This window comes from Myotis myotis, unplaced genomic scaffold (genome assembly GCF_014108235.1).
Source record: "Myotis myotis isolate mMyoMyo1 unplaced genomic scaffold, mMyoMyo1.p scaffold_m19_p_10, whole genome shotgun sequence".
NCBI lineage: Eukaryota > Metazoa > Chordata > Mammalia > Chiroptera > Vespertilionidae > Myotis > Myotis myotis.
In genome coordinates, this window is record NW_023416314.1 from 23,062,459 (window position 1) to 23,088,676 (window position 26,218).

At 41.4% G+C, this 26,218-nt stretch overlaps 1 protein-coding gene, 1 long non-coding RNA gene and 4 other non-coding genes across 15 annotated transcripts in view; 3 read left to right on the forward strand and 3 right to left on the reverse strand.

Moving 5' to 3' along the window:
* Positions 1 to 33: 33 nt before the first annotated feature.
* On the forward strand, positions 34 to 158 carry LOC118665575. Its single transcript, XR_004970681.1, has one exon. It is a non-coding gene; the product is annotated as a small nucleolar RNA SNORA32 (small nucleolar RNA).
* Positions 159 to 353: 195 nt separating this feature from the next.
* Positions 354 to 783, forward strand: LOC118664525. Its single transcript, XR_004970346.1, has 2 exons — positions 354 to 396; positions 638 to 783. It is a non-coding gene; the product is annotated as an uncharacterized LOC118664525 (long non-coding RNA).
* LOC118665564 lies at positions 430 to 557 on the forward strand. Its single transcript, XR_004970671.1, has one exon. It is a non-coding gene; the product is annotated as a small nucleolar RNA SNORA25 (small nucleolar RNA).
* Positions 706 to 26,218, reverse strand: part of CEP295 (centrosomal protein 295) — a 64,699-nt gene continuing 39,186 nt past the window's right edge. For 4 of the 10 annotated variants that reach the window (XM_036324701.1, XM_036324703.1, XM_036324705.1 and 1 more), the window contains 12 exons: positions 19,096 to 19,248; positions 16,460 to 16,563; positions 15,833 to 15,932; positions 14,928 to 15,176; positions 13,648 to 13,787; positions 10,325 to 10,502; positions 4,138 to 4,793; positions 2,458 to 2,589; positions 1,553 to 1,649; positions 1,256 to 1,423; positions 1,088 to 1,181; positions 706 to 1,004 (listed from right to left, as the gene is read on the reverse strand). In XM_036324701.1, the coding sequence (XP_036180594.1) occupies positions 818 to 1,004; positions 1,088 to 1,181; positions 1,256 to 1,423; positions 1,553 to 1,649; positions 2,458 to 2,589; positions 4,138 to 4,793; positions 10,325 to 10,502; positions 13,648 to 13,787; positions 14,928 to 15,176; positions 15,833 to 15,932; positions 16,460 to 16,563; positions 19,096 to 19,248 (2,258 nt within the window). In that variant the 3' untranslated portion in view covers positions 706 to 817. Of the gene's footprint in view, positions 1,005 to 1,087; positions 1,650 to 2,457; positions 2,590 to 4,137; positions 4,794 to 10,324; positions 10,503 to 11,369; positions 11,434 to 13,647; positions 13,788 to 14,927; positions 15,177 to 15,832; positions 15,933 to 16,459; positions 16,564 to 19,095; positions 19,249 to 26,218 lie in introns of those variants that run through there. The other 6 variants (XM_036324702.1, XM_036324704.1, XR_004970338.1 and 3 more) reach the window with 6 other exon arrangements.
* LOC118665585 lies at positions 16,012 to 16,081 on the reverse strand. The gene has a single exon (XR_004970688.1). It is a non-coding gene; the product is annotated as a small nucleolar RNA U2-30 (small nucleolar RNA).
* LOC118665586 lies at positions 16,255 to 16,333 on the reverse strand. The gene has a single exon (XR_004970689.1). It is a non-coding gene; the product is annotated as a small nucleolar RNA U2-19 (small nucleolar RNA).

Sequence of the window (26,218 nt, forward strand, 5' to 3'; positions counted from 1 at the left end):
ATTGTCTTTATCTTACCCCACACCAAAGTATAATGGTCATTACCAAGGCTTTTAGAATGTAGTTTCTCATTTGCCGTGGACATGACCACAAAACATTTCCCCAATAGGTTTTTTTCTGCTATGTTGGTACCATAGCATTCAGCCTACTGGGAACATTTTACTAACCTAGATTTACATTGCTAGATCACAGTCCACTATACATTTGACACAAGCTATAGGAGATTTCTGTAATAGTCCTTGGGAATCAGATTTGATGACAGCCATTTTAGATGTCTGGGGCTTGATGTCCTTGTCTAGCCAAGTCCTTCTCAGTTACCATACAGTTTGTGATCATGATAATCTCTATTCCTATTATATAGGACTGACTTGAGATGACATCCGGATTGAGCAAAAAAGGTATGTAAACATTAGAAAAAGGTATTAATTTATGGGTCATTTCAAAGAGAGCTTATGGGACTAAAACCAGGAGCTCTTAACGCTGTGACCTAAAATTGAAGTTCTCCATAGGATGTAATAGACACTCAATAGTGTCTATTTTGTCCTGAAGAGATATATGATTTAGCTACTTACATCAGTGATCGGTGAGGTGGGAAAGTAAACTTTCCAAGTTTAACCACTGCATACTCTTCTTTTTTAGGGAATAAGATGATTAAGACTCAAACTCAGGAGGAACTAAGGCAGTGGAAGAACTCAGAACATGTGAAATTCCTTAAATAAAAGTTTATTAACTTTAAATAATTGTGCCTATGTTACAAATAATAAAAGTCCTTCATACTTTTTGTAGAAAGTCAGCATGTATTTTTGGCTCGAAGTTTCTCTAGTGTTTTCTGTGGAGGGAATAAAAGTAAATTTTAGTTTCAATTGTGTACTTTTGACATGAAAAATCACTTTGTACCTTACTCACCTTATGAAATTCCTTTGCTCTAGCTCTGTTTTGGGCATAAGCTTCTTGTTTTGCTTTCTCTTCCTTTTGTCGTTTTACTTCAGGTAACTGATTGTGTAACCTGTAAGAAATTTAAGTGGAAATCAAAGACAGATACTTAAGAAATGTGAACATTATTAATACACACACATATAAAATACGTACCTTAGAGTCCTTTGGTGCTTGAGGGCCTGTGCAGCCTTTCTGTCTTCGGGAAGTGACACTCTAACTTGACTTTTTAGGCCATTCACATGTGAACCTGAGCAGAGAACAACTAATTTGGTAAGCCAGATTCCCTTTCTCAAATGAATACAAATGTTTTGGGGAACTTACCTATAGAAAGTGTTGGCTTAATCTCTTGGTTTTCAGGATTTCTAAAAACATGTGTTTTATTCCTTATTTCTTTCTGTCTCTGGCAAGATCTCTCTATAAATGATTTTTTTCTCTTTGCAAATGCTTCTTGTAAGCTTCCTGGTGCAGGTGTAAACTTTGACAGGGTTTCTGGTAGAAAAGAAAAGTTGAAGCTATTTTTACCTCATTGAGCAACATGCAAACTTGGAACTTCAATTTGTGTAGGGAACTCCCACTAGCCTTTGGATCACTGACCCATTTCAGATGCTCAACGCATACCTGCAGACACTGCAGCTGGCTTCTCCACAGAATGGTCTGGTGCTGCTGGATACTTTGAGTTTTCTGTTTCTGGTACAAGAGGCAGAAATTCACTCTCCTAATTGCAAGAAAGTCATAGATGAAAGCAAAGTTTAGCTTAAAACCCTGTCAGGTTTAGGACTGAGTTTCTCTGGCTAGGGAAAGTCTTGATTTGCCCAGCTGTACAATGAACAGCTTTCCCCCCAAGCCAAGCCTACTTTCCCATCCTACCCTAAAGTTTTTCCTCTGATTTGGCAACAGTTCACAAAAAACACTTGCATATAAATAACCTGGAGCCCTTATTAAATTATAATTCATTATGAGCCAGGCAAGAAACACATGGTTTGCTTCTTGGCCATTGCAGAAGATATTTCAAAGAGCTTTGAAAAAAGGGGGAATGTGAATTTAATAGTGTTTGAAATAGTCTTATTTTCAGAATAAATGTCTAAAGCAATAGAATAGCACTTTCTATATCCATCTCAGTTCCAGATTTCCTTACCTATCTTGCCTCAGATTTGGAACAATTCTAACCCAAGCTTAAGTGAAATCTATAGCATCAGAAATACATGTATTTAGGAGCATCTGAGATCTTCCCTGGCATGTGTCACCAGTTTTGGCTCAAATTTGTAAAAGCTAAAAACATTTAGGACTATTACACGATATAAAACTGTTCAAGGGGGTGGTGGTGATAGGCTTTTCTAGTTTCTGCTCTGAACACAGAAAACCTGCACTTGCAAAAAACTGCAATACAGGGAAGGACATTAATTTGCAAATAATTCTAATGGAAAAAACTGACTCGTGGAAAGAAAAGTGAAAGAGTAGTACCTTTTTTGTTCCCTAATTCTCAGCTATGGGTTGCTGTATAAAGTGTATAATATGACATTTACCTGAAAACTTTTTGCCTCATTCTTTTCTTCTATGGATAAATTTGCAAATTCCATTTCAGCAATACTGATGTCACTGGCGCTTACTAACGTAAGTTCTGGTTCTTCCATTATACCATGGCCAGACTCTGTCTCCTGTGCAGTAAAATTAAAAAGAAAACCATATCCAAACATGTAATACCTTAATAAAGAAAAAAAACCATGTCCAAAAGTAATAGCTTTAAACATTCAATATGTGAAAATGTACATTCTGGAGGAAGAACCACAACATGGCAGTGCACCCCGACTTTTAATAAATACTGGAGAGAGACCCTGACTGGTTTGGCTCAGTGGATAGAGCATTGGCCTGCAGACCGAAGGGTCCCGGGTTCAATTCCAGTCAAGGGCATGTATCTTGGTTGCGGGCACATCCCCAGTAAGGGGTGTGCAGGAGGCAGCTGATAAATGTTTCTAGCTCTATCCCTCTCCCTTTGTAAAAAATCAAAATATATTTTTTAAAAAATTGCAATAATGTGATAATTGTTTGAAAATATCTTCTGCAAGGATTATACACTCACAGGATCACAGGGCTAGGCTGATGAGTACAGGATAATGGGGAACCAGAGGGTAGCTTGTCTAAAGGGAGTAGCGCTAATGGGTTGAAGCCAAATGTAGGCCCCTGCTTACAGATTAATTTCTTAAGGGAAATACCATCCTTTAAACACCAAACAAGAATTTACAAAGAAAATCCAAAAGCCAAATCATGTCTGGTCTAGATGTTGACAAGCAATACTATAGTCAGGTGATGAGTTGAAACAAAATAGATTACTGCAGCAATTTTCAACTGGTGCACAGCGGCTATTTAGTCGGGCACTGACCTCTTTTCCCTTACAGAGAGTCAAATAAAAAATGACAGCCAATGCACAACCAGCCATTTGGTGTGAATCTAAATCATGCCATTTTTTTTTTTTTATCAGATCCACAAAAAATTTTTTTGGTGTGCCTTAGAATTTTAGTAATTATGTGTGCCATGAGATGGAAAAGGTTGAAAAATCACTGGATTAACTCAATGCAGTGCAATGGGGTTGAACACAAAGTGCTGAAGCATGGGGCCAGCCACCATTCCTCAGTGAAGCTGAGAAGGGATATGTGAATTGGAAGGAAAATCTAGTAAAATTCAGAGATCTCCAAATTTGGAGATTTCTGATGATTATAAAATTGGTTATCAGGTATACTAACAAGTAGCTTTGTTGTTTCTCTTGAAATTTGTTTCAAAAGTCCCCCTGGGTTTGGACTTTTATGCTGTTGAATTTTTTCTGTTGAATATTATTTTGTTGAATACTATTTCTGTTGAATAATATTAATAATTACTCTTAAATTATAACATGCATACATACACACACACACTGAGTGGCCAGATTATTATGACCACCCCATCAGTACTTCATTGACACTTCCAAAAATACTGAATATTGAAAACTTCCTAAGCAAATACTCTCAAGGTTTTATTATTCTTTGCATAACTAATTCACTTCATTGTACTGATGGGGTGGTCATAATAATCTGGCCACTCACTATATAATGCTTGTGTGTACATTTTTGGCCAGTATCTTAACTAAACAAAATAAAAACACAAATACTAGTTTTAAAAAAATATTGGAAAAGCATTCTAAATGTCATTTATACAATGCAGACTTCACTTACCCAGACTGGAATAGAGCTCTGTTGTAGAAATGATCCAGAAGTGGAAAACAACTCTGATTGTGATGGCTGAGACAGGTTTGGTGTGATTTTTGGAGTTTCTGCTTTAATAGAATTCTCAAAATACTTTTCATTCTGAATAGTATGTGGTATCTGAACTGAAGTTCCCATCTCCACTGTTCTTACACATAATTGTGAGTCAATTTCCTGTACATCTGGATTTACACTTAAAACTCCACAGGTTTCATTTTTATCCTCCTCAGTGAGCCCTTGACTGTGTAACACTGTATCAGCCCCTCTTTCTGATAGTTCTTCAAAGCCCAGTCCTTCTTTTTGGCCTTCTAATTGGTCTTTCACTGAGCACTCACTAGAGGTAGAACCACATGGAGTGCTATGTGGTATATTTAATTGATGAAATACATTAGCCTCAGCAGATGAACTGAAGACTGAACTTTTCAAATTTCCTACAGAGAGCTGGAAATGAACATTTCCCCCCTTATTTTGTAATATTTCAGTCGGTTCAGAGGAGGAGTACTGATTTTCCATGCCTTGGGAAGAATCTCTTGCTTCAATGCTAAAAATACTTGGTAGGTCAGCATGCTGGATCCCCTCCTGTGAAGAAAATTCTGGCAGAAGCTGTTGAAAAGACTGTTCAGATCCTACAATAAGAAGTTTAAGAGATCAGTTAATCATCATGTTATAAAACTTGGGTAGAGATATAGTCCCTAATACTTTGCCTAAATTGCAAAGGTTAGTTCCTATAATTTTAGGAAAGTTGATATAAATAAACATGAATAGAAAGCTAAAGGATGGTCACAGTGACTTTGAAATAACTCTACTGCTCACACCACCATGTATTTTCTCCTATTTTAATATTTTTTAAAAATATGACTATTTGACACAAATTTTCCCTCATAAAAGAACAAAATATTAGTATTGTTATAACAGGTAAAATGTGCATGTGTATCTTATGTATTTATGTGTACATAAAACTTGTGCAGAGAGAAACTAAGATGGCGGCATAGATAAAAACCGGGAAATTGCTGCTTCCCACAACAATCGATAAATGCATCAAAAACACAAGGTGGACATCATCCAGAACTACAGGAGGGCTGGCTGAGTGTAAATTCTACAACAAGAAGGAAAGAAAAGCACACTGTGAGCGGGAGGAGCTGCGGAGGTGGAGTGCAGAGGTACGGGGGCTCTGGCACCTGAGGACGCGGCTGTCTTTTTGAATCCGGAGGGAGACACAAGCTCCCGACGGCTCTGAAATCCGGTTCCGGGAAGTCTCTGGGGACCCAGGACTCATACGGGGAGATACTGGACTGTCTGGCAGCTGGCGAGCTTGAGAGCGGCTTTCCCTCACAGGTGCTTGCAGCCATTGCCGGGACACTGGGACTCGCAACTCCTTAGGGCAGGGCTGAGGCTCCGCCATAGCTGCTTTCTCCGCCCTTTGATTTCTTGAGTCCCCGCCCCGCCCAGGTTGCGGCAGAAGCTTTTGCATATGAATGCCCCAGCCATTTGCAACCTGTAATTACCTAACCGCAGCTGGGGCCAGATAGACCCAGAGCTTCCAAGAAAAGGCCCAAGGCCCCACAGCGACTTGCATTGCTACACAGCTGAGCATCATCAGGGCACTTCCAAACTCCAAAAAAAAAGGAAGGGGAATCTGCAGTTCTCTTCGTAGTTCCTGCTGTGTAACCTCAGGCAGAGGCTAAATTAGCACCTCCTTAGATCCAAGAGCCACTGTACCCAGTGGTCAGAGGGGAACCATCCAGATCACAACTCCTCAGATCCATAAGGGACACACTCAGGGTGCAGTCTCAGTGAGCACCAAAGCCCCACTGAAGCAAGTCTTGCCCCAGAAGGGTGTCTCCAGCACAGAAGTTCTCCCACTGCAGACACAGCTGATTCTCGCTGCCAATTGGCCTGGAGGTCAATTCCTCCCAGTGATCCTACAACAACCAAGGCATAGCTACAACAAGACTGTGCACAAAGCCCACGAGGGGGTGCACCAAGAGTGTCCACCTCAGGTAACTGGGGAGGCTGAGCCACTGGGCCCTACAGGACACCTAGCACACAAAGCCACTCTATCAACACAGGGAAGCAGCCAAAATGTGGAGACAAAGAAACAGGTCACAAATGGCAGAAATGGAGGAAAGCAAACGACTGGATATAGAGTTCAAGGCCACGTTTATAAGGTTTTTCAAGAATTTTATGGAAACCGCCGATAAATTTAATGAGTCCCTCAATAAGTATAGTGAGACCATGGAGGACATGAAAAAGGACCAACTAGAAATTAAGCATACACTGACTGAAATAAAGAATAATCTACGGAGATCCAACAGCAGACAAGAGGATCCCAAAAATAAAGTCAAAGATTTGAAATACAAAGAAACAAAAAATACCCAACTGAAAAAGAAAAAAGAAAAGAGATTCCAAAAATATGAAGATAGTGTAAGGAGCCTCTGGGACAACTTCAAGCGTACCAACATCAGAATTATAGGGGTATAAGAAGAAGAGAGAGGGCAAGATATTGAAAACCTATTTGAAGAAATAATGACAGAAAACTTCCCCCACCTGGTGAAAGATAGACTTACAAGTCCAGGAAGCACAGAGAACCCCAAACAAAAGGAATCCAAAGAGGACCACACCAAGACACATCATAATTAAAATGCCAAGAGCAAAAGATAAAGAGAGAATCTTAAAAGCAGCAAGAGAAAGACAGTCAGTTACCTACAAGGGAGTACCCATACGACTGTCAGCTGATTTCTCAACAGAAACCATGCAGGCCAGAAGGGAGTGGCAAGAAATATTCAAAGTGATGAATAGCATGAACCTGCAACCAAGATTACTTTATCCAGCAAAGCTATCATTCAGAATAGAAGGTCAGAGAAAGAGCTTCACGGATAAGAAAAAGCTAAAGGAGTTCATCACCACCAAACCAGCATTATATGAAATGCTGAAAGGTATTCTTTAAGAAGAGGAAGAAGAAAAAGGAACTCTTACCATTTGCCACAGCATGGATGGAACTGGAGAGCAGATAAATACCACATGATCTCACTCATTTGTGGAATATAATGAACAACATAAACTGATGAACAAGGACTGATCCAGAGACGGAGAGGCATTGATTGGACTGTCGGGCTTTGGAGGGAGGGTAGGGGAGGGTGGGGGTAAGGGGGAAAGATCAACCAAAGGACTTACATGCAGGCATATAGGCCTAACCAATGGACACGGACAACGGGGGGGGGGGGGGGGGGTGAGGGCATGAGCGGGGGGGGGGGGTAAGAGGGTAACGTGGGGACAAGGACACATATGTAATATCTTAATCAATAAAAATATATTGAAAAAATAAAATTAAAAAAAATAAAATAAAATAAAAAACAAAAACAAAAACAAAAAACTTGTGCAAAAAGTTTTAGAAGGGGAAGATGACGGTCTCGGAGAAACCCAGATGGCGGCATAGGTAAACACTGGAAATTGCTGCCGCGCACAACCACTTCAAAAATACAACTAAAAGACAAAACGGACATCATCCAGAACCAAAGGAAGGCTGGCTGAGTGGAAATTCTACAACTAGAAGGAAAGAGAAAAGCACACTGAGACTCAGAGGAGGTGCGGAAGTAAAGTGCAGAGGTACAGAGGCACTCACGGGAAGGGCTGACAACTGAGGATGCAGTTGTCTTTTTCAATCGGGAGGGAGACACACGCTCCCACTCTGAACTCTAGTTCCAGGCGAGTCTCTGGGGACCCAGACTCCTATGGGAGAAACTGGACTATCTGGCAGCAGGCAGAACTCAAGGGTGGCTTTCTCTCAGAGGGGCCTGCAGCGATTACCGCATGACACTGAGACCCGGGGCCTCTTAGCGCAGGACTGAGGATCAGCCATAGTTGTTTGCTCCTCCCTGTTGATTCCCTGAGACCCAGCCCCACCCAAATTGTACAGAGGCTTTTGTATATGAATGGCCTGGCCCTTTGCAATCTAAAATTACCTAAGATGCTCAAGGCCCCACAGCAGCTTGCATTGCTTCACAGCTGGGCCTCATCTGGGCACCTCCAAATCCCAAACAAAGAAGAAGAATCTGCAGATCTCACCGTAGCTCCTGCTGGGTAGCCTCAGGCAGAGGCTAAATTAGCAACTTCTTAGAGATCCAAGGGCCAGTGTACCCAGTGGTCAGAGTGGGACCATCCAATTACAACTCCTCAGATCCATAAGGGGCACACTCAAGGGGTACCCATATGATTGTCAGCTGATTTCTCAACAGAAACTATGCAGGCCAGAAGGGAGTGGCAAGGAATATTCAAAGTAATGAATAGCAAGAACCTACAACCAAGATTACGTTACCCAGCAAAGCTATCATTCTGAATTGAGCACCAAAGTCCCACTGAAGCATGTCTTGCCTCAGAAGGGTGTCTCCAGCACCGAAGTTATCCCACCATAGACACTCCTGATTCTCACAGCCAATTGGCCTGGAGGTCAATTCCTCCCAGTGATACCAACAACAATGAAGGCTTAACTACAACAAGACTGTGCACACAGCCCACAAAGGGGTGCACCAAGAGTGTCCACCTCAGGTAATTGGGAGGCTGAGTCACTGGGCCCTATAGGACACCTAGCACAGAAAGCCACTCTACCAACACAGGGAAACATAAAAAATGAGGAGACAAAGAAACAGGTCACAAATGACAGAAATGGAGGAAAGCAAATGACTGGATATAGAGTTCAAAACCACATTTACAAGGTTTTTCAAGAATTTTCTAGAAACTGCCAATAAATTTAGTGAGACCCTCCATAAATCTAGTGAGACCCTTGAGGATATGGAAAAGGACCAACTAGAAATTAAGCATACACTGACTGAAATAAAGAATATTATACAGAGACCCAACAGCAGACCAGAGGATCTTAAGAATCAAGTCAAAGATTTGAAATACAAAGAAATAAAAAACACCCAAGTGGAAAAGCAAAAAGAAAAATATCCAAAAATATGAAGATAGTGTAAGGAGCCTCTAGGACAACTTCAAGCGAAACTACATTCGAATTATAGGGGTGCCAGAAGGAGAGAGAGAGCAAGATATTGAAAACCTCTTTGAAGAAATAATGACAGAAAACTTCCCCTACTTGGTGAAAGAAATAGACTTACAAGTCCAGGAAGCACAGAGCACCCCAAACAAAAGGAATCCAAAGAGGACCACACCAAGACACATCATAATTAAAATGCCAAGAGCAAAAGACAAAGAGAGAATCTTAAAAGCAGCAAGAGAAAGAAAGTCAGTTACCTACAAGGGAGTACCCATATGATTGTCAGCTGATTTCTCAACAGAAACTATGCAGGCCAGAAGGGAGTGGCAAGAAATATTCAAAGTAATGAATAGCAAGAACCTACAACCAAGATTACTTTACCCAGCAAAGCTATCATTCAGAATTGAAGGTCAGATAAAGAGCTTCACAGATAAGAAAAAGCTAAAGGAGTTCATCACCACCAAACCAGTATTACATGAAATGCTGAAAGGTATTCTTTAAGAAGAGGAAGAAGAAGAAAAAAGTAAAGATAAAAATTATAAACAACAAGTACGTATCTATCAACAAGTGAACCTAAAAATCAAGTGAATAAAAAATCTGATGAACAGAATAAACTGGTGAATATAACAGAATCAGGGGCATAGAAAGGGAGTGGACTGACAATTCTTGGGGGGAAACGGGTGTGGGGGGTGCAGGAAGAGACTGGATAAAAGTTGTACACCTATGGATGAGGACAGTGGGGGGGAAGAAGTAAGGCCACAGGGTGGGGTTGGGACTGGGTGGAGGGGAGCTATGGGGGGAAAAAAGAGGAACAACTGTAATAATTGGAACAATAAAAATTTAATTTAAAAAAATGTAAAAAAAAAAGATTTAATTTTAAAAAAAAGTTTCAGAGGATAAGCTGTTGACTAAGTGTTGAGGTGGGGAAGTTGAGCAAGAACTTTTTTATTTTATCAAGTTCATTACTCTGAAAATTGCCAAGTAAGCATACATTACCTCTGTTATTTAAACAAATACACAAAGAAACAACTTGTAACACTGGGGGCAGATGTGAGAACAGGAATGGAGACAAACCAGGAATTGTTAGGCACAATTTCCAAGAAAAATGAATGCACACAATCAAAAATATATTGGGTTTTAAAGTTTTTGTATCTGAATCATACATACCCTCAATATTTTCTGTGCCAAAACTCAGAACTGCAGCACGAGTCAGGTTAGGGTCAGGTTGCTGACTCAGGCTTGTGTTAAGAGGAGAAGGCAGGCTGGTCCTCCTCAGTGCTGTGAAAGAAGCTGTTCTTTTGCGGGGTACAGCTGCATGGTGGCTTTCACATGAAGCCTCTGAGCTCTGATGAAAAACGACAGGGAAATGCTGAAGTGTTGATTATGTATTACAAGTTGAGGCAGTAATCATGTTCCTTTGATATTACTCTTCCTTAACTGCCACTTGACTATCACACTAATAATTTGCTTATTCAAACCCAATTCTTCCATTTTAGTCAATATGAAAAGACTTAAAAAGAGATTATCTAGAAAACAAATTACAAATTAACCAGACTGAGTTTAGAACACGATGAGATCACTTTCTTTTCTATTTTTTAAAAATATGTATTTTATTGATATTAGAGAGAAAAGAAACATCGATGAGAGAGAAGCATCGATTGCCTGCCTCCTGTACACCCCCTACTGGGGACTGAGCCTGCAACTCGGGCATGTGCCCTGATGGGGAATTGAACTGGCCATCTCTTGGTGCATGGGATGACACTCAGCCAACTGAGCCACACCAGCCAGAGCTGACATCATTTTCTGGTAGGCAGGAATTATGTACAGCAGCCCAGGATGTCAGGATGTGGGAGTAGAAAAACCATGGTTTGAGTCTTAACCCCTTTACTAGGTAGGAGAGACTTTAAAATTCGCAAAATTATATTTACCTGAACTGTTTAATTAAGGCTGAATTACAATTCTAATGCAGCTTTTTTTCAATCTTGGTTCCACATTAGAGTCACTTTGGGAGCATTAAAAGAAATCCTGATATATGAGTACTCCTAGAGATTCTGATTTAACTGGCCTGGGGTGCAATATGGGCACTGGGATTCTTAACAGCTTTCCACATGATTCTAATTGGCAAGCAAGATTAACAACCACGGGAGCAACTAAGATGGCGGCATAGGTAAACACCGGGAATTCGCCGCCTCTCACAACAATTGAAAATTACCGCAAAGGACTGAGCAAACATCATCCAGAACAACAGGAAGGCTGGCTGAGTGTAAATTCCACAACTAGAAGGAAAGAAAAGCACGCTGAGAGCCAGAGGCGCTGCGGAGGTGAAGTGCAGAGGTACGGCGGCTCGCGCGCGCGGAAAGGGGGTGGTGCCTGAGGACGCGGCTGTCTTTTTGAATCACCAACTCCCGACTGCTCTGAACTCCGGTTCCGGGAAGTCTCTGGGGACCCAGGTCTCATACGGGGAGAAGCTGGTCTGTCCGGCAGCGGGCGAACTTGAGGGCAGCTTTCACTCAGAGGTGCTTGCAGCTGTTACCGGGACACTGAGACGCGCGACTACGGGCGGAGAATCGGCCATGGCTGCTTTCTCCGCCCTCTGACTCCCTGAGACCCCGCCCCACCCAGGCTGCGGCAGAGGCTTTTGCATGTGAATGTACCTAACTGCAGCCGAACCAGGCAGACCTGGAACTTCCAAGAGAAGGCCCAAGGCCCCGCAGCGGCTTGCATTGCTTCACAGCTGAGCCTCTTCGTGGCTCCTGCTGTGTGGCCTCAGGCAGAGGCTGAATTAGCACCTCCTTAGATTCAGGAGCCACTGTACCCAGTGGTCAGAGGGGGACCATCCAGACTGCAACTCCTCAGATCCATAAGGGACGCACTCAGGGAGCAGACTCAGTGAGCACCAAAGCCCCACTGAAGCAAGTCTTGCCCCAGAAGGGTGTCTTCAGCACAGAAGTTCTCCCACTTTAGACAGAGCTGATTCTCACAGCCAATTGGCCTGGAGGTCAATTCCTCCCAGTGATTCTACAACAACCAAGGCACCAAGAGTGCACCAAGAGTCTCCACCCCAGGTAACTGGGGAGGCTGAGCTACTGGGCCCTACAGGACACCTGGCGCACAGGGCCACTCTATCAACACAGGGAAGCTGCCAAAATGCGGAGACAAAGAAACAGGTCACAAATGGCAGAAATGGAGGAAAGCAAACGATTGGATATAGAGTTTAAGGCCACGGTTATAAGGTTTTTCAAGAATTTTATGGAAACCGCCGATAAATTTAATGAATCCCTCAATAAGTATAGGGAGACCATGGAGGACATGAAAAAGGACCAACTAGAAATTAAGCATACACTGACTGAAATAAAGAATAATTTACAGAGATCCAGCAGCAGACAAGAGGATCCCAAGAATCAAGTCAAAGATTTGAAATACAAAGAAACAAAAAATACCCAACCGAAAAAGAAAAAAGAAAAGAGATTCCAAAAATATGAAGATAGTGTAAGGAACCTCTGGGACAACTTCAAGCGTACCAACATCAGAATTATAGGGGTACCAGAAGGAGAGAGAGGGCAAGATATTGAAAACCTTTTTGAAGAAATAATGACAGAAAACTTCCCCCACCTGGTGAAAGAAATGGACTTACAAGTCCAGGAAGCGCAGAGAACCCCAAACAAAAGGAATCCAAGGAGGACCACACCAAGACACATCATAATTAAAATGCCAAGAGCAAAAGATAAAGAGAGAATCTTAAAAGCAGCAAGAGAAAGACAGTCAGTTACCTACAAGGGAGTACCCATACGACTGTCAGCTGATTTCTCAACAGAAACCATGCAGGCCAGAAGAGACTGGCAAGAAATATTCAAAGTGATGAATAGCAAGAACCTGCAACCAAGATTACTTTATCCAGCAAAGCTATCATTCAGAATAGAAGGTCAGAGAAAGAGCTTCACGGATAAGAAAAAGCTAAAGGAGTTCATCACCACCAAACCAGCATTATATGAAATGCTGAAAGGTATTCTTTAAGAAGAGGAAGAAGAAAAAGGAACTCTTACCATTTGCCACAGCAGGGATGGAACTTGAGAGCGGATAAATACCACAGGATCTCACTCATTTGTGGAATATAATGAACAACATAAGCTGATGAACAAGGACTGATCCAGAGACGGAGAGGCATTGATTGGACTGTCGGGACTTGGAGGGAAGGTAGGGGAGGGTGGGGGTAAGGGGGAAAGATCAACCAAAGTACTTATATGCAAGCATATAGGCCTAATCAATGGACATGGACAACGGGGGGGTGAGGGCATGAGCGGGGGTGGGGGGGGGTGGGGGGTAGAGGGCAACGTGGGGACAAGGACACATATGTAATATCTTAATCAATAAAAAATATATATATATAAAAAAAAAAAAAAGATTAACAACCACTATTTTGTTCTAAAAGAAGAAAATTTGACAAACTGTTCTTGGCAATTCAGTGAAATGATGCATCTACTTTAACATACCTGGTAAAAGTCTCTGCTCTCTTGAGAAATCCCAGAGGATAATGACGACAAATCAAAATCTGGCTGTGGTTCTAAGGGTTTAAACAGCTGACGATGCAAGCTTGGAAAAATGTATTCCAATTCGGGAAAGTCAAGTTCAACTGTTGGAATTTTAGGAAAAAATATGAATTTATTTTTAAAATAAAGCCTAGAAAAATAGTACTAAGAACATATTTATAAAACTTATTTTTAGGTAAATCCCATTAAACAAAATTCCATTTTTTTCATTACCAACAGAGGTTTTCAAATTAGGTCCTCTATTACTTACAGTGTATAAAAAAAGGGGACACTCTCAATGATCAAAATCTTTCACAAATATGTCTCCATTTCTGCCAGGCCCAAAGTGATTTAAGGTTAATTAGGTGTAAGAGGCCATTATGATCACTGCTTCGCTATAAGCTCTGTTATCCTGACGTAGCTCATTTCAGGTCAATGATTAAAACAGAAAAGCTGCTGATCGATGTTTCTCTCTCATCGATGTTTCTAACTCTCTATCTCTCTCCCTTCCTCTCTGTAAAAAATCAATAAAATATATTTAAAAAAAAAAAAAAAAAAAAAAGCCAAAGCCGGTTTGGCTCAGCGGATAGAGCGTCAGCCTGCGGACTGAAAGGTCCCAGGTTCGATTCCGTTCAAGGGCATGTACCTGGGTTGCAGGCACTTCCCCAGTGGGGGATGTGCAGGAGGCAGCTGATCGATGTTTCTCTCTCATCGATGTTTCTAACTCTCTATCTCTCTCCCTTCCTCTCTGTAAAAAATCAATAAAATATATTTAAAAAAAAACAAACAAAAAAAAAAAACAGAAAAGCTGAGTGTTACTATGGGCCAGACATTGTACTTTATGTTCATTATTCCATTTCATCTCCAATACCCCTCTTTTATAGAAGACGAAAGAGTATCTTGCCCATGGTCTCACAGCTAGTAAAATGGTCAAAGTAGGAGTCGAATCCACGTCTGTTTGACTTCTGAATTCTTGTTCTCAATACCAACAACACATACTGCCCTGAAGCTGTTACAGCTAACTTTCCAAAGGCTGAAGATGATCTGCTGAGCTCTTGTTCTTCTGTGAGTCTAACTGGTTCCAAGTCCCTGCTCTCACGAAATGCCCGCAACACTGTCCATGGTATAACTGTGCTGCAGCAGGCCATAAAAACATGGAGCTCAAATATCACCCCCCAAAACTAAAAGGGATAAAAAGCTAAAAGTTACAGTTTATATAAAAGTATTTGTTCAAGATAATTTACCCTGCAAGTCTGTTTTTTCAGTCATCAGATTTGCTTCATTTATGTACTTGTCTATCGGCTGCTGAATGTGTGCTTGACCAGGTATAAATTTTTCTACTGCAGGGGACAGAGGTTTAAGAACATCCCAAGAGTCCTGCCTTTGATAAATAACTTGTGATGGAGGAACTGTAGAACTTAACATAGCTGCTGCTGCTTCTTTGCCAGTGGTAGATCCTTGTTCCCCATGGTCCACATGCTCTGAAAATGACTCTGATAATTGAGATTAATGACAATATTTAATGGCCAGTTACTTATTAGAGACACATTTTGGTGAGAGGTATAGCAACATTGATAAGGCACCAGTGCAATCAAGAAATATGCTGACATAGCTTCCCACTGAATGGGAAAATGTGACCATTAGTGGATACTTTTCAAAGTACTGTTGAGGATCCACAGAGCATCCTCAAGAATCTGCAAGCCTGTGATTTCCAATAATGTTTAGAATATCATGCTATCCAATATATTTTTTTTTGAAATCCCCCCCCCCTTTTTAATATATTGTATTGATTTTTTACCGAGAGGAAGGAAGAGGGATAGAGAGTTAGAAACATCAATTAGAGAGAAACATCGATCAGTTGCCTCTTGCACACTCCCTACTGGGGATGTGCCCGCAACCAAGGTACATGCCCTTGACCGGAATCGAACCTGGGACCCTTCAGTCCGCAGGCCAACACTCTATCCACTGAGCCAAACCAGTTAGGGCCATACTATCCAATATTCTATCAGAGATAAAAACTTTACTTTTGTAATTAAAAAAAAAATCCCTCTCAGCACAATGTGGAAAGCAATGCTTGCTCTCACCACTGTACTACAAATGAACTGGTGTTGGTCTTTCAATTTATTTACAGACATTTTGACATTATTACCTGGATCTGTAAAGCTCAAATCTGTGTTTTCATTACTTAAGCTTCCAGTAGAAATAGTTATTGAAGATAATGGCTCATGATAAATCCCTTGTGTTTCAGCCTAAAAATAAAGGGAACATTAGAACACAATGTAGGAAGTAAAAATCTAGAAAAACCCAAACATCAGCAGTTACCAATTCTGAGCTCAGATCAAGTATAGAAACTTTCATAATTGTGAAGTTCAGTAGTCAAACGTTGTCATCATTGCTCAGACCTGACCAGCCTTTCATACATACATGTCCCACCCCCCAATCTCACTCATCCATCAGCAAGTTCTCAGTTATCCACTGTCACCTTTACACACACACACACACACACACACACACACACACTCACACACGCACGCGCGCACTTATTGTTTTAAACGACTTTATACTTTTGCTTCTCAGAACTATAGAGATCATGCATCAGTAGACTGAAAGGTCTTTTGATGCTCAGATTTGGCTATTTTCATCACTGATCCACTTCAGTAGGAGCAGATCTCAGAGAACAGACTCTTTAGTATTTCACAACTTCTGTGAACTAAACAAAAGAGAATATAAAGCCAAACAGCTCTAACAATGTAGTGCACACAAAGACGTTACCAACCTTATTATCTGGCCTCACAGCTGCACTCAGATATGTACGTTCTTCTCTGTCCACAGCATAACTTAATACTGCCTGATTCTCAACCACAGCCTCTTTGACCTTGACTGAAATGGGGGTAAGGGGGAAGGAGGAAAGGAGATTTGGATTATGACAAATCAAATTCTTAGCACCAGAGGGCATCATTTCCTGCTTTCCTAAAAAATGTTTTTTCATCTTTTGCTTCGTAGAGTTGCCTTATCTTAGACTAAAAAAACAAACAGGGAAAAAAATTCATTTTATTATTCAAACATTTACTAGTCAGCACAATATACTTTTTTCCCCTGAAAACTGTAGTTGTCATTGTTTTTCTATGAATAAAACCCTTTTGAAGAGGGCCCTGAGCCCTATAACATACCAAGAAGATTACCCAAGAGGAGAGATAAGTGCACAGGGTAGCTTCTGAATAGTGGTAAGAAGTGAAAAATAAAAATTGAGAAAGGAACAAGATCAGTTATTTAAGACATTGAAGAATTCAATGAACAGGTCCCTGAAATTATTTGGAAGAGAAATAACTGTCATTAGTTTGGAAACGGTTCACTGGGAGTAGGGACCCATTAGGAGGTCCCTAAAAGGGGGATGAAAGCAAAGCCTTAAACCAAGCAATCTTCCATGCTATGAGGAAGGCAACATTTCTTGCTTTCCTTCAGAAGCAAAGCACCATTTCCTGCCTTCCCACAAAAGCAATGGATACAGAGCTTGAAGTTAGCAATACCACCTACAAAGCTATTAAGAAAGAAAGGTGAGGTGATGAGGAACTGAATAAAGTGGTAGGGAGGGAATGGAGAAGTAACAAAACTAAAACCCTCCCTTCTAAGATAGAAACAATACAAATCTGGGGATGCATATGAGAAGAAGAAAGGCAGCCAAGAGCCAGGAACTGATCTGGCGTTATCTATCAGCTAAACCCTGGTGTTCTGTGACACATAACAATTCCACAGAACACCAATATCAGAAAAGGCCATTCTGTGACCATGATGGATCAAGGCAAAAATCAGATCACCTACTCTCATCTCTGAACAGAGACAAAATCATGAATCTAGTCCAGACCACAAATATTACCAAGCATCTCATCCTGGCTAATAAGCCTGACTACCGCTTCTTTACCAGGTAACAGCTTTAATTAGCTTCATCCCATTATTCCTACCTGCTGAATAAGAATTTTTTAGGTGCCCCAAAATAGAATTACCCTGCTCCCTGATAACATCCAATACTAATAAACAGGGGCCCAGTTCCTTGAATCCTTCACAACATCACCTCCTAGAAGTCCAAGTCCTTTCTTCTTTTATTTTACTGATTTAAAAGGAGAAACATTGATTTGTTGGTTCCACTTATTTATGCATTCATTGGTTGATTCTTGTATATGTGCCCTGACCAAGGATCAAACCCACAAACCTTGATGTGTTGGGAGCCAACTGAGCTACCCAACCAGGGCCCAGTAAGTCCTTTCAAATACCCTCTTACTGAGACATCTCATTGTTCGCTGTGGTGGCTTTCTACCTTTGACTGTAACAAGTCAAAACTGCAGCTTTGTTCAACTATAGGTGTGTTTCTGGTAGTCTTTGGCTAGAGGGCATCAACAGGTAGAATAAAAAGGAAATATAGTCTCCTTTAGCTAAATCTAAAATAATGATATAATAGTTTTACTTTATGTGTCAAAAACTATATATAATTTATTGGAAATTATATCCTCTGCAGTTATTTCAATCTCCAATTTTTTAAAAAAAGATGCTAAAGTCAGTTTTTCTATAAATCCTCAAAAAGAAAAGAGGTCTCTCATCTCATTCTACTGTAGATGAAAATAGGAGAATTACTCAAATATATGTGACAGCTAAAATAAGAAATCTGGTTAGAAAAAGTAACTGCTTAAAAGTTGCTTTAGAACTAATAAAGCATTACTAGAACTATGCTTTGTATGGTTAGTAAGCATAATATACATGTAAAATAGCTTGTTACCTACATACATAAATACAAAAGTGAGAAACTTAACACTGATTGTCTTTGGGTGGCAGAATTATGTTATTTAATTTTTTTTTCTTGTAACCCTTTTTATTTTCCAAATATTTAGAAGTAAAACAAAATAGCTCATTTAGAAAGCTACATATAGAATTTTTGAAAGATAATATTTTATAGTATTAACTGTGAATTGTTATGAAAAGGCTTAAACACAAAATTTGTACAGGTTGCCAACTATAAAAATCTCATACCTTCAAATACTTCCTACTAGCATTTATTTAGTGAAACAATTGAAAAGCAAACTTATTTATTCTTTAAACACACTTTACTTGTCTCATTCAGTTTTTTCTGTACAGAATACATACTTTTTTTTTTAAATCTATAGGTAAACATATAAAATAGAACCCAGTCTCCAAAAATAGTAAACCTGTACCAACATTTTGGTGATTACCATCAGATACTTTTCAATGCATGAACCCAGATTTCCCCCGTCATTTAACAATACACAGAATCGCATACTATGGGTGACCATAATGATTCTAATCCCAAGAGTCACTGAATTATTTACCATTTTTCATTACAAATAACACTACAATAAATATCTTGTACACAGCAATTCCACTTTCAATTTCTTTATCTCTCACCTGTTTCATTAGAGTTATCACCACAGATGTTCTCCTGTGCAATCGGGTCAGGATGAGCAAATGGATCACAGTCCAATGGAGCCCCAAGAAAACTTTGTTCTCGACTTATAGAGACCCTTAGGGGGTCTCTGTCTTGATAAAAATCTGGATTACCTAGTAGGGAAAAAAATGGACTCATTAGACTTCCGCTTAAGTTTCTAGTACTAGCAAAACTAAAATGGCAATTTAGATTATGAGGCAAAAATCTAAACTCAAAGACTTGACCTATGTAGCAACAAAATAATAACTACTATCCGGCCAATGTGGTTCAGTGATTGAGAGTTGACACATGAACCAGGAGTTCATGGTTCAATTCCCAGTTAGGACACATGCCCAGGTTGTATGCAGGAGGCAGCTGATCCATGATTCTCTCTCATCATTGATGTTTCTATCTCTCTCCCTCCCCCTTTCCTCTCTTTGAAAAAAAAAAATTAATAAAAACAACAAACTACTTATCTTTAACAAAGGCCTTTAGATGATTTTATTTCAATTATTATTATTATTATTATTATTATTATTATTATTGGTATAGCAAAGGTGGAAACTTATTGAAGAACAAGTACAGACTCCCATATAGGGAAGAGGAAAGAATCTCACAGCACAAACTCCCATGTGGAGAAAGGGAAAGAATCCCCTATTTTACTGAGTTTTTAATGAAACACCTACTTAATACCAGATAATCCTTCAGTACTGAATCACAGGAAAAATGCCTGAAGACTTCATTAACCATTAATCTATCCTATCTAATAATAGAGAAACATGGTAATTAACTGTAACTTCGCTACCCTTCCCATTGGCTAATCAGCAAGATATGCAAATTAACTGCCAACCAAGATGGCGGCCGGCAGCCAGGCAGCTGAGGCGAACAGGAGGCATGCTTGCTCCAGTGATGGAGGAAGCCAAGGTTCCCCACCTGCCGCTGCCGGCCTCTGAGCTGCAGTCTAAGAAACAATGTTGCAATTATAGAAGGTAAATAAACCCAGAAACCTGCTTTCAGCCATCAGAGCTGGAGCGAGCAGGACTGCAACAGTGTTATAATTATAGAACCCAAACAAACCCAGATATCTGCTTTCAGCAGCCGAGGTCTCAGAGCTGGAGCAGAGCCTCAGAGCTAAAGCTGGCTCTTAGCTCCAGTGACAGCCATAGAGGTAAATAAATCCCAGAATAAAAAAAAAAGAAAAAAAGGAGAGGTTGGGAGCTTCAGTCACCCGCCAGCCTGAAAACGGCCCTCAGCCCCTCACCCCAACTGGCCAGGCACCCCAGTGGGGACGCCCACCCTGAAGGGGGTGTGACCAGCTGCAAACAGCCATCATCCCCTCACCCAGGCTGGCCAGGCACCCAAGCGGGACCCCCACCCTGATCTGGGACACCCTTCAGGGCAAACCAGCCAGCCCCCACCCGTGCACCAGGCCTCTATCCTATATAATAAAAGGGTAATATGCAAACTGACCCTAACAGCAGAAGGACTGGGAATGACTGGTCACTATGACACACACTGACCACCAGGGGGCAGATGCTCAACGCAGGAGCTACCCCCTGGTGGTCAGGGCGCTCTCACATGGGAGGAGCTCTGTTCAGCCACAAGCCAGGCTGATGGCTGCCAGTACAGCGGTGGTGGTAGGAGCCTCTCCTGCCTCCTCAGCAGCACTAAGGATGTCCGACTGCAGCTTAGGTCTGCTCCCTGCTGGCAAGTGGGCGTCCCCCGAGGGCTGCCGGGCTGCCAGAGGGATGTCTGATTGCCATCTTAGGCCCAATCCCCCCGGGGAGCGGACCTAAGCCAGCAGGTGGTCATCCCCTGAGGGGTCCCAGACTGCAAGAGGGCACAGGCCTGGCTGAGGCACTCCCCCGCCCCCCGAGTGCACAAATTTTTGTGCACCAGGCCTCTAGTATATATATAAAAGCCTAAGTGACCATCTGACAGGTAACTATGATGTGCACTGACCACCAGACACTCAACGCAGGAGCGGAAACCACAGGCATGGAAACATGGAATAGACTGATAAATCTCAGAGGGAAGGGGAGGGGGCAGGAAGAAATTAACCAACAATCTTATATTCATACTAGAGGCTCAGTGCATGGATTCATGCACCAATGGGGTCCCTTGGCCCGGTCTGCACCCTCTCACAATCCGGGACCCCTTGGAGGATGTCAGAGAGCCAGTTTCAGCCCAATCCCTGCAGGCCAGGCCGAGCGACCCCAAGAGTGCACGAATCCATGCACTGTTGGGGCCATGCAGGCCTCTAATCCTATATAATAAAAGGCTAATATGCAAATTGTCCCCTCCACCAGGAGTTCAACCAGGGGGTGGGGCCGGCCAGCCAACTGCCCTTGGCCCCTCCCCAATTGGTCCTGATCAGCCGGACCCCACCCGTGCACGAAGTCATGCACCGGCCTCTAGTAGTACTATATGATATAATATATATTCATAATATAAAGTTCAAAATAGCCAAGGCTAATCTGTGGTATAAGAAATCAAGACAGGGGCTTACCTTGGGGAGGACTGAGCGGACAATAATAGTAAGAGTACAAAGGAAGGGTTTATGAAATTCTCTAACATTCCAGTTCTTTACCAGGATGGTGTTTACATGGGGGTGGTTATTATAATGATAATCACTGAAATAAACACCTATGATTTATGCACTTCTCTGAATATCACACTTTGATACAAAAATAAATACAAGCAAACAAAGAGAGGAATGGGAGATTCCCCAAAGTAGAAGCTACCTTACTGTCAAGTCCCCAAAATTTGGGTATTAAAGGCAACAGGTATTGCAAAAGGATGGTCAGGAAACTAAAAATGGAGAATGTTTAAAACTATGTTCTTGGAACAGATCCCTCCCATCTAGGGACATCCCTGTCCTTCCACATCATCCTCAGAGGAGACTACAAGTTTATTCTTTATAGAAATCAAATCCAATACATTCTGCATTTGGGGGGAACAGGCCCTAAAAGGTGCAAGGATGGAAGGAGACAGAAGGCCACTGCAAAAAATCAGGGTATTGAGAGAAGGTTTGCACTCTCAACCCAGATCCCGCAGATCTGCTAGCAGCCAGGCTTGTATCAGGCTTGGAGGGATCTTTCTTTGAAGAAACTGAACTATAAACTGATTTAGGGAAAAGAATTACAGATACTAATATGAGGGTCCCCTGTGAAAAGCCATATTTTCCAATAAAGTTAGGCAGTACATAAGGCCCCCATCTACAGATTTCCAACCAGCCTTTCAGCATCCCACTCCAATATGCAAGCTTTTTGAGAAAGCCTCTAATATATTAGAAAGAAACAAAAAAGACAAAAAACTCAAACAGAAAAATAGGAACTCAAACAAAAAACGATAAGTATATGAAGTAGATAATATTTTGCCTCCCTGAAAATAGCTGGATGCTATGAAAAAGGAAAGTAAAATCAAGAAAAAGAGCAAGCTTTTAGAAACTATAATTTGATAATAAAAATTCATAAGAAAAGTTAGAAGAATAAGTTGAGGAAACTTTCCCAGAAAGTAGTCAAAAGAAAATGAAATGAACTATATAGTAAATTGGAAGATCAATATAGATCATTTCTCAACATTACTTTTATCATCATCCACCTAAGGAGCTTTTATTTTTATCTTATTTTTTAAAATATATTTTTATTGATTTCAGAGAGGAAGGGAGAGGGAGAGAGACAGAAACATCAGTATGAGAGAGAATCACTGATCAGCTGCCTCCTGCATGCTCCACACTGGGGATTGAGCCCGCAACCTGGGCATGTGCCCTGACCAGGAATCCAACCATGACCTCTTGGTTCACAGGTAGACCTCAACCGTGAGCCATGCCAGCTGGGCACCTAAGGAGCTTTTAGACTTCTTAAAAAATTGCCTCCTGCCCTAACCAGTTTGGTTCAGCGATTAGAGCATCGGCCCGAGGACTGAAGGGTCAAGGGCACATATCATGGTTGTAGGCTCCATCCTCAGCCCTGGTTGGGGTGAGTGTGGGAGGCAACCAAATCAATGTGTCTCTCTCACATCAATGTTTCTCTGTGTCTCTGCCCCTGACTAAAAATCAGTGGAAAAATATCCTCAGGTGAGGATTAACAAACCAACAAAAAAAATTACCTCCCAACTCCATGAAATTTAATAACTATAGATATATTGTATGTCTTTCTATTTACATCTGTACTTTGCTATATAAAAGGAGTAAGACTTAAAAAAAAAGGAGTAAGACTTTTTTACCTCCCCAAGAACCAATTTTCATCCCTCTTATTAAAAATGCATGATAGCCCTAACTGGTTTGGCTCAGTAGATAGAGCATCAGCCTGCAGACTGAAGGGTCCCAGGTTCGATTCTGGTCAAGGGCATGTACCTTGGTTGTGGGCGCATCTCCAGTGGGGAGTGTGCAGGAGGCAGCTGATCGGTGTTTCTCTCTCATCGATGTTTCTTCTAACTCTCTATCCCTCTCCCTTCCTCTCTGTAAAAAGTCAATGAAATATATTTAAAAAAAAAAAATGCATGATATAGCCCTGGCTGGTTTGTTCAGTGGTTACAGCATCAGTCTATACACTGAAGGGTCTCTTGTTTGATTCCCAGTCAAGGGCACCTACCTTGGTTGCAGGTTTTCAATCCCCAGCCTGGGTTGGGGCGCATATGGGAGACAACCAATTGATGTCTATCTCTCACATTGATGTCTGTCTATCTGTCTCTCTCCCCCTGCCTTTTTCCCTTCCACTCTAAAAATCAGTGGAAAAAATATCCTCAGGTGAGGATTAAAAAAACAAAACAGAAGCATGATATAGGTCATCCAACTTTCTTTCTTTTTTTTTTCAGCAAGGCAACTATCTTTATTCCTGCAGAAAGGTGCACATGCACATGGTCTGGGAACACACACACACACTGAGCGGGCAGTTCACTTGGCTTTTTATTCCTGATGCATGTGATCTTTTGCAATTGGCTAATTTAAAGGAAGGGGTGACCTTTGCTGTTTCAAAATGGCAGCCCCCCAACTTTCAACTAAAAGGTGTTCCACAAACAGAAAGAGATGTGACCTCAAATTATATCAGGTATTTAATAAAATATTAGTGTGGGAAGACAGTCAACAGAAGCTTTAAGCAAATGAAGAACAAAAAGGAGACAATTTACTATAGGAAAAGTTTTACAAATAGGAAATATAATCATAGTATACTAATAGTCTCAGCAGTGAAAAATATACATCATGTGTTAATTTAGCTTAAATTTTTCTAAAATCCTCTGCCAACTACAGAGGTAAATGCAAGAAACACTTAAAAGACTTGTAAAGTGACTGCCTCTGGTGAATAGATTAGGGGCAAGGGTATGTAGGGCAGGAAGAAATGCTGTTTTCATGTACCTTTGAGTACCATTTACCTTTTTAAACTCTTTGTAATATTTTGATTAAAAGTATTACCTAAAGTGGTGTGATAAAGGCTATAATGAAAGCTCCTAAAGAGCACGAGAGAGATACCTGAGAGTTCAGGAAAAGTTTATTGGACAAGTGGTATAAGCCAACCCCGAAGGAAGGAACAAGATGATGAGGGACCTGGTAGGTGAAGCTAGGGACTTAGAGTTAATTGGAACTTATTCCTTGAATCAAAGGAAAACCACTGAAGAGTTTTAAACTGGGAGGAATAAAGGGAGATTACTCTGAATACATCATGGGAAAATGAATTAAAGCTAGACTGGAACCAGAGAGATTAGGAGATATAGCAGCCATCCAATAAAGAAATAAAGAAATGATGGCGTGAATTAAATGAGTGGTGGTGGGAATGGAAAGAAGTAGGCAGATGCCAGAGCTCACCAAGCAGAACTGAGAAGAAATGGTGACTTATTGGGTGTCAGAGAGGTAGATAAGAATGTCAAAACTTGTATCTGAGTACTCTTCACTGAAGAAAGGCTGAAGGACAGGAGGTGGAGGTTGAGGGAACAGTATAAAACTTTCCCTTTTAGACATGAAGGCATTATGAAACCTGAAACATGACTCGTTAAATTATAGGGATCAATGGTAAAAATTTCCCAGTGCTCATTGTGAATTAGGAAAAGTATCAATCAATTCCTGAAGCTGTGGTTTTCCAAATAGTGCAAAATAGAAGAAAAACTTGCAAAGCCCAGAATAAATCAAATCATTTTTCTAGTATGGCCCGCAGGAGGTCATGGATCAATTCCTGGGCAGGGTACATGCCCAGTTTGCAGGCGCAATGCCCAGTGGGGGTGTGCAGGAGGCAGCCGAATGGTTTTCTCACCACTGATGTTTCTACCTCTCTCCCCTCTCTCTTCTTCTCTGAATAAAAATATTTAAAAAAATCTCTCTCTATATAAAAGGCTAATATGCTAAGTGTCCCTCCGCCCGTCCAACTGGTCGCTATGACATGCACTAACCGCCAGGGGCAGCCGCTCAACACAGGAGCTGCCTGACTGCAGTGACTTGGCAGTGGTGGTTCTCGGAAAATGCACCCTGAAACCAGAGAGAAGGGAGCCCGACTGCTACGCAATTCCACCTTCAGCCATGGGTTATGTTGTTGCTGGGGCACTGTTGGCCCCGAATCTGGTTTACTGCACACTTGTGTTTGCGTTCCACATCCTGTACGACAGCAACTTTGCAGAGTGCCCTCTCGCACTCCGGGACCCCTCAAGGGATGTTGAAGAACCGATGTCGGCCAATCCCCACAGGATAGGCCGAGGGATCCCACCTGCCTGAGGGACACCGCTCACTCTGCAGACACCAGGGAGGGACCATGGTAGGTTGGTTCCAGGGCATGTTGGGCTCTTTTTGTCCAGTCCTGCCCAGCCACCTTCTAATTAATTTCCTTTCAATGTGCACGAATCCGTGCACTGGGTCACTAGTAAATAAATAAAACCCTGACTCTATGTTATAAGTTGCATAAGATATAAAAAGCAGAAAAGGGATTGATTCTTAAGAATTACTCTCGCCCTGACTATCATGCTCAGTGATTAGAGCACTGGCCTGCACACCAAAGGGTCACGGGTTCAATTCCAGTCAAGGGCATATACCTAATGTACCTAGATTGCAGGTTTGATCCTCAGCCCAAGTTGGGATGCGAGCAGGAGGCAACTAATCAATGTGTCCCTCTCACATTGTTG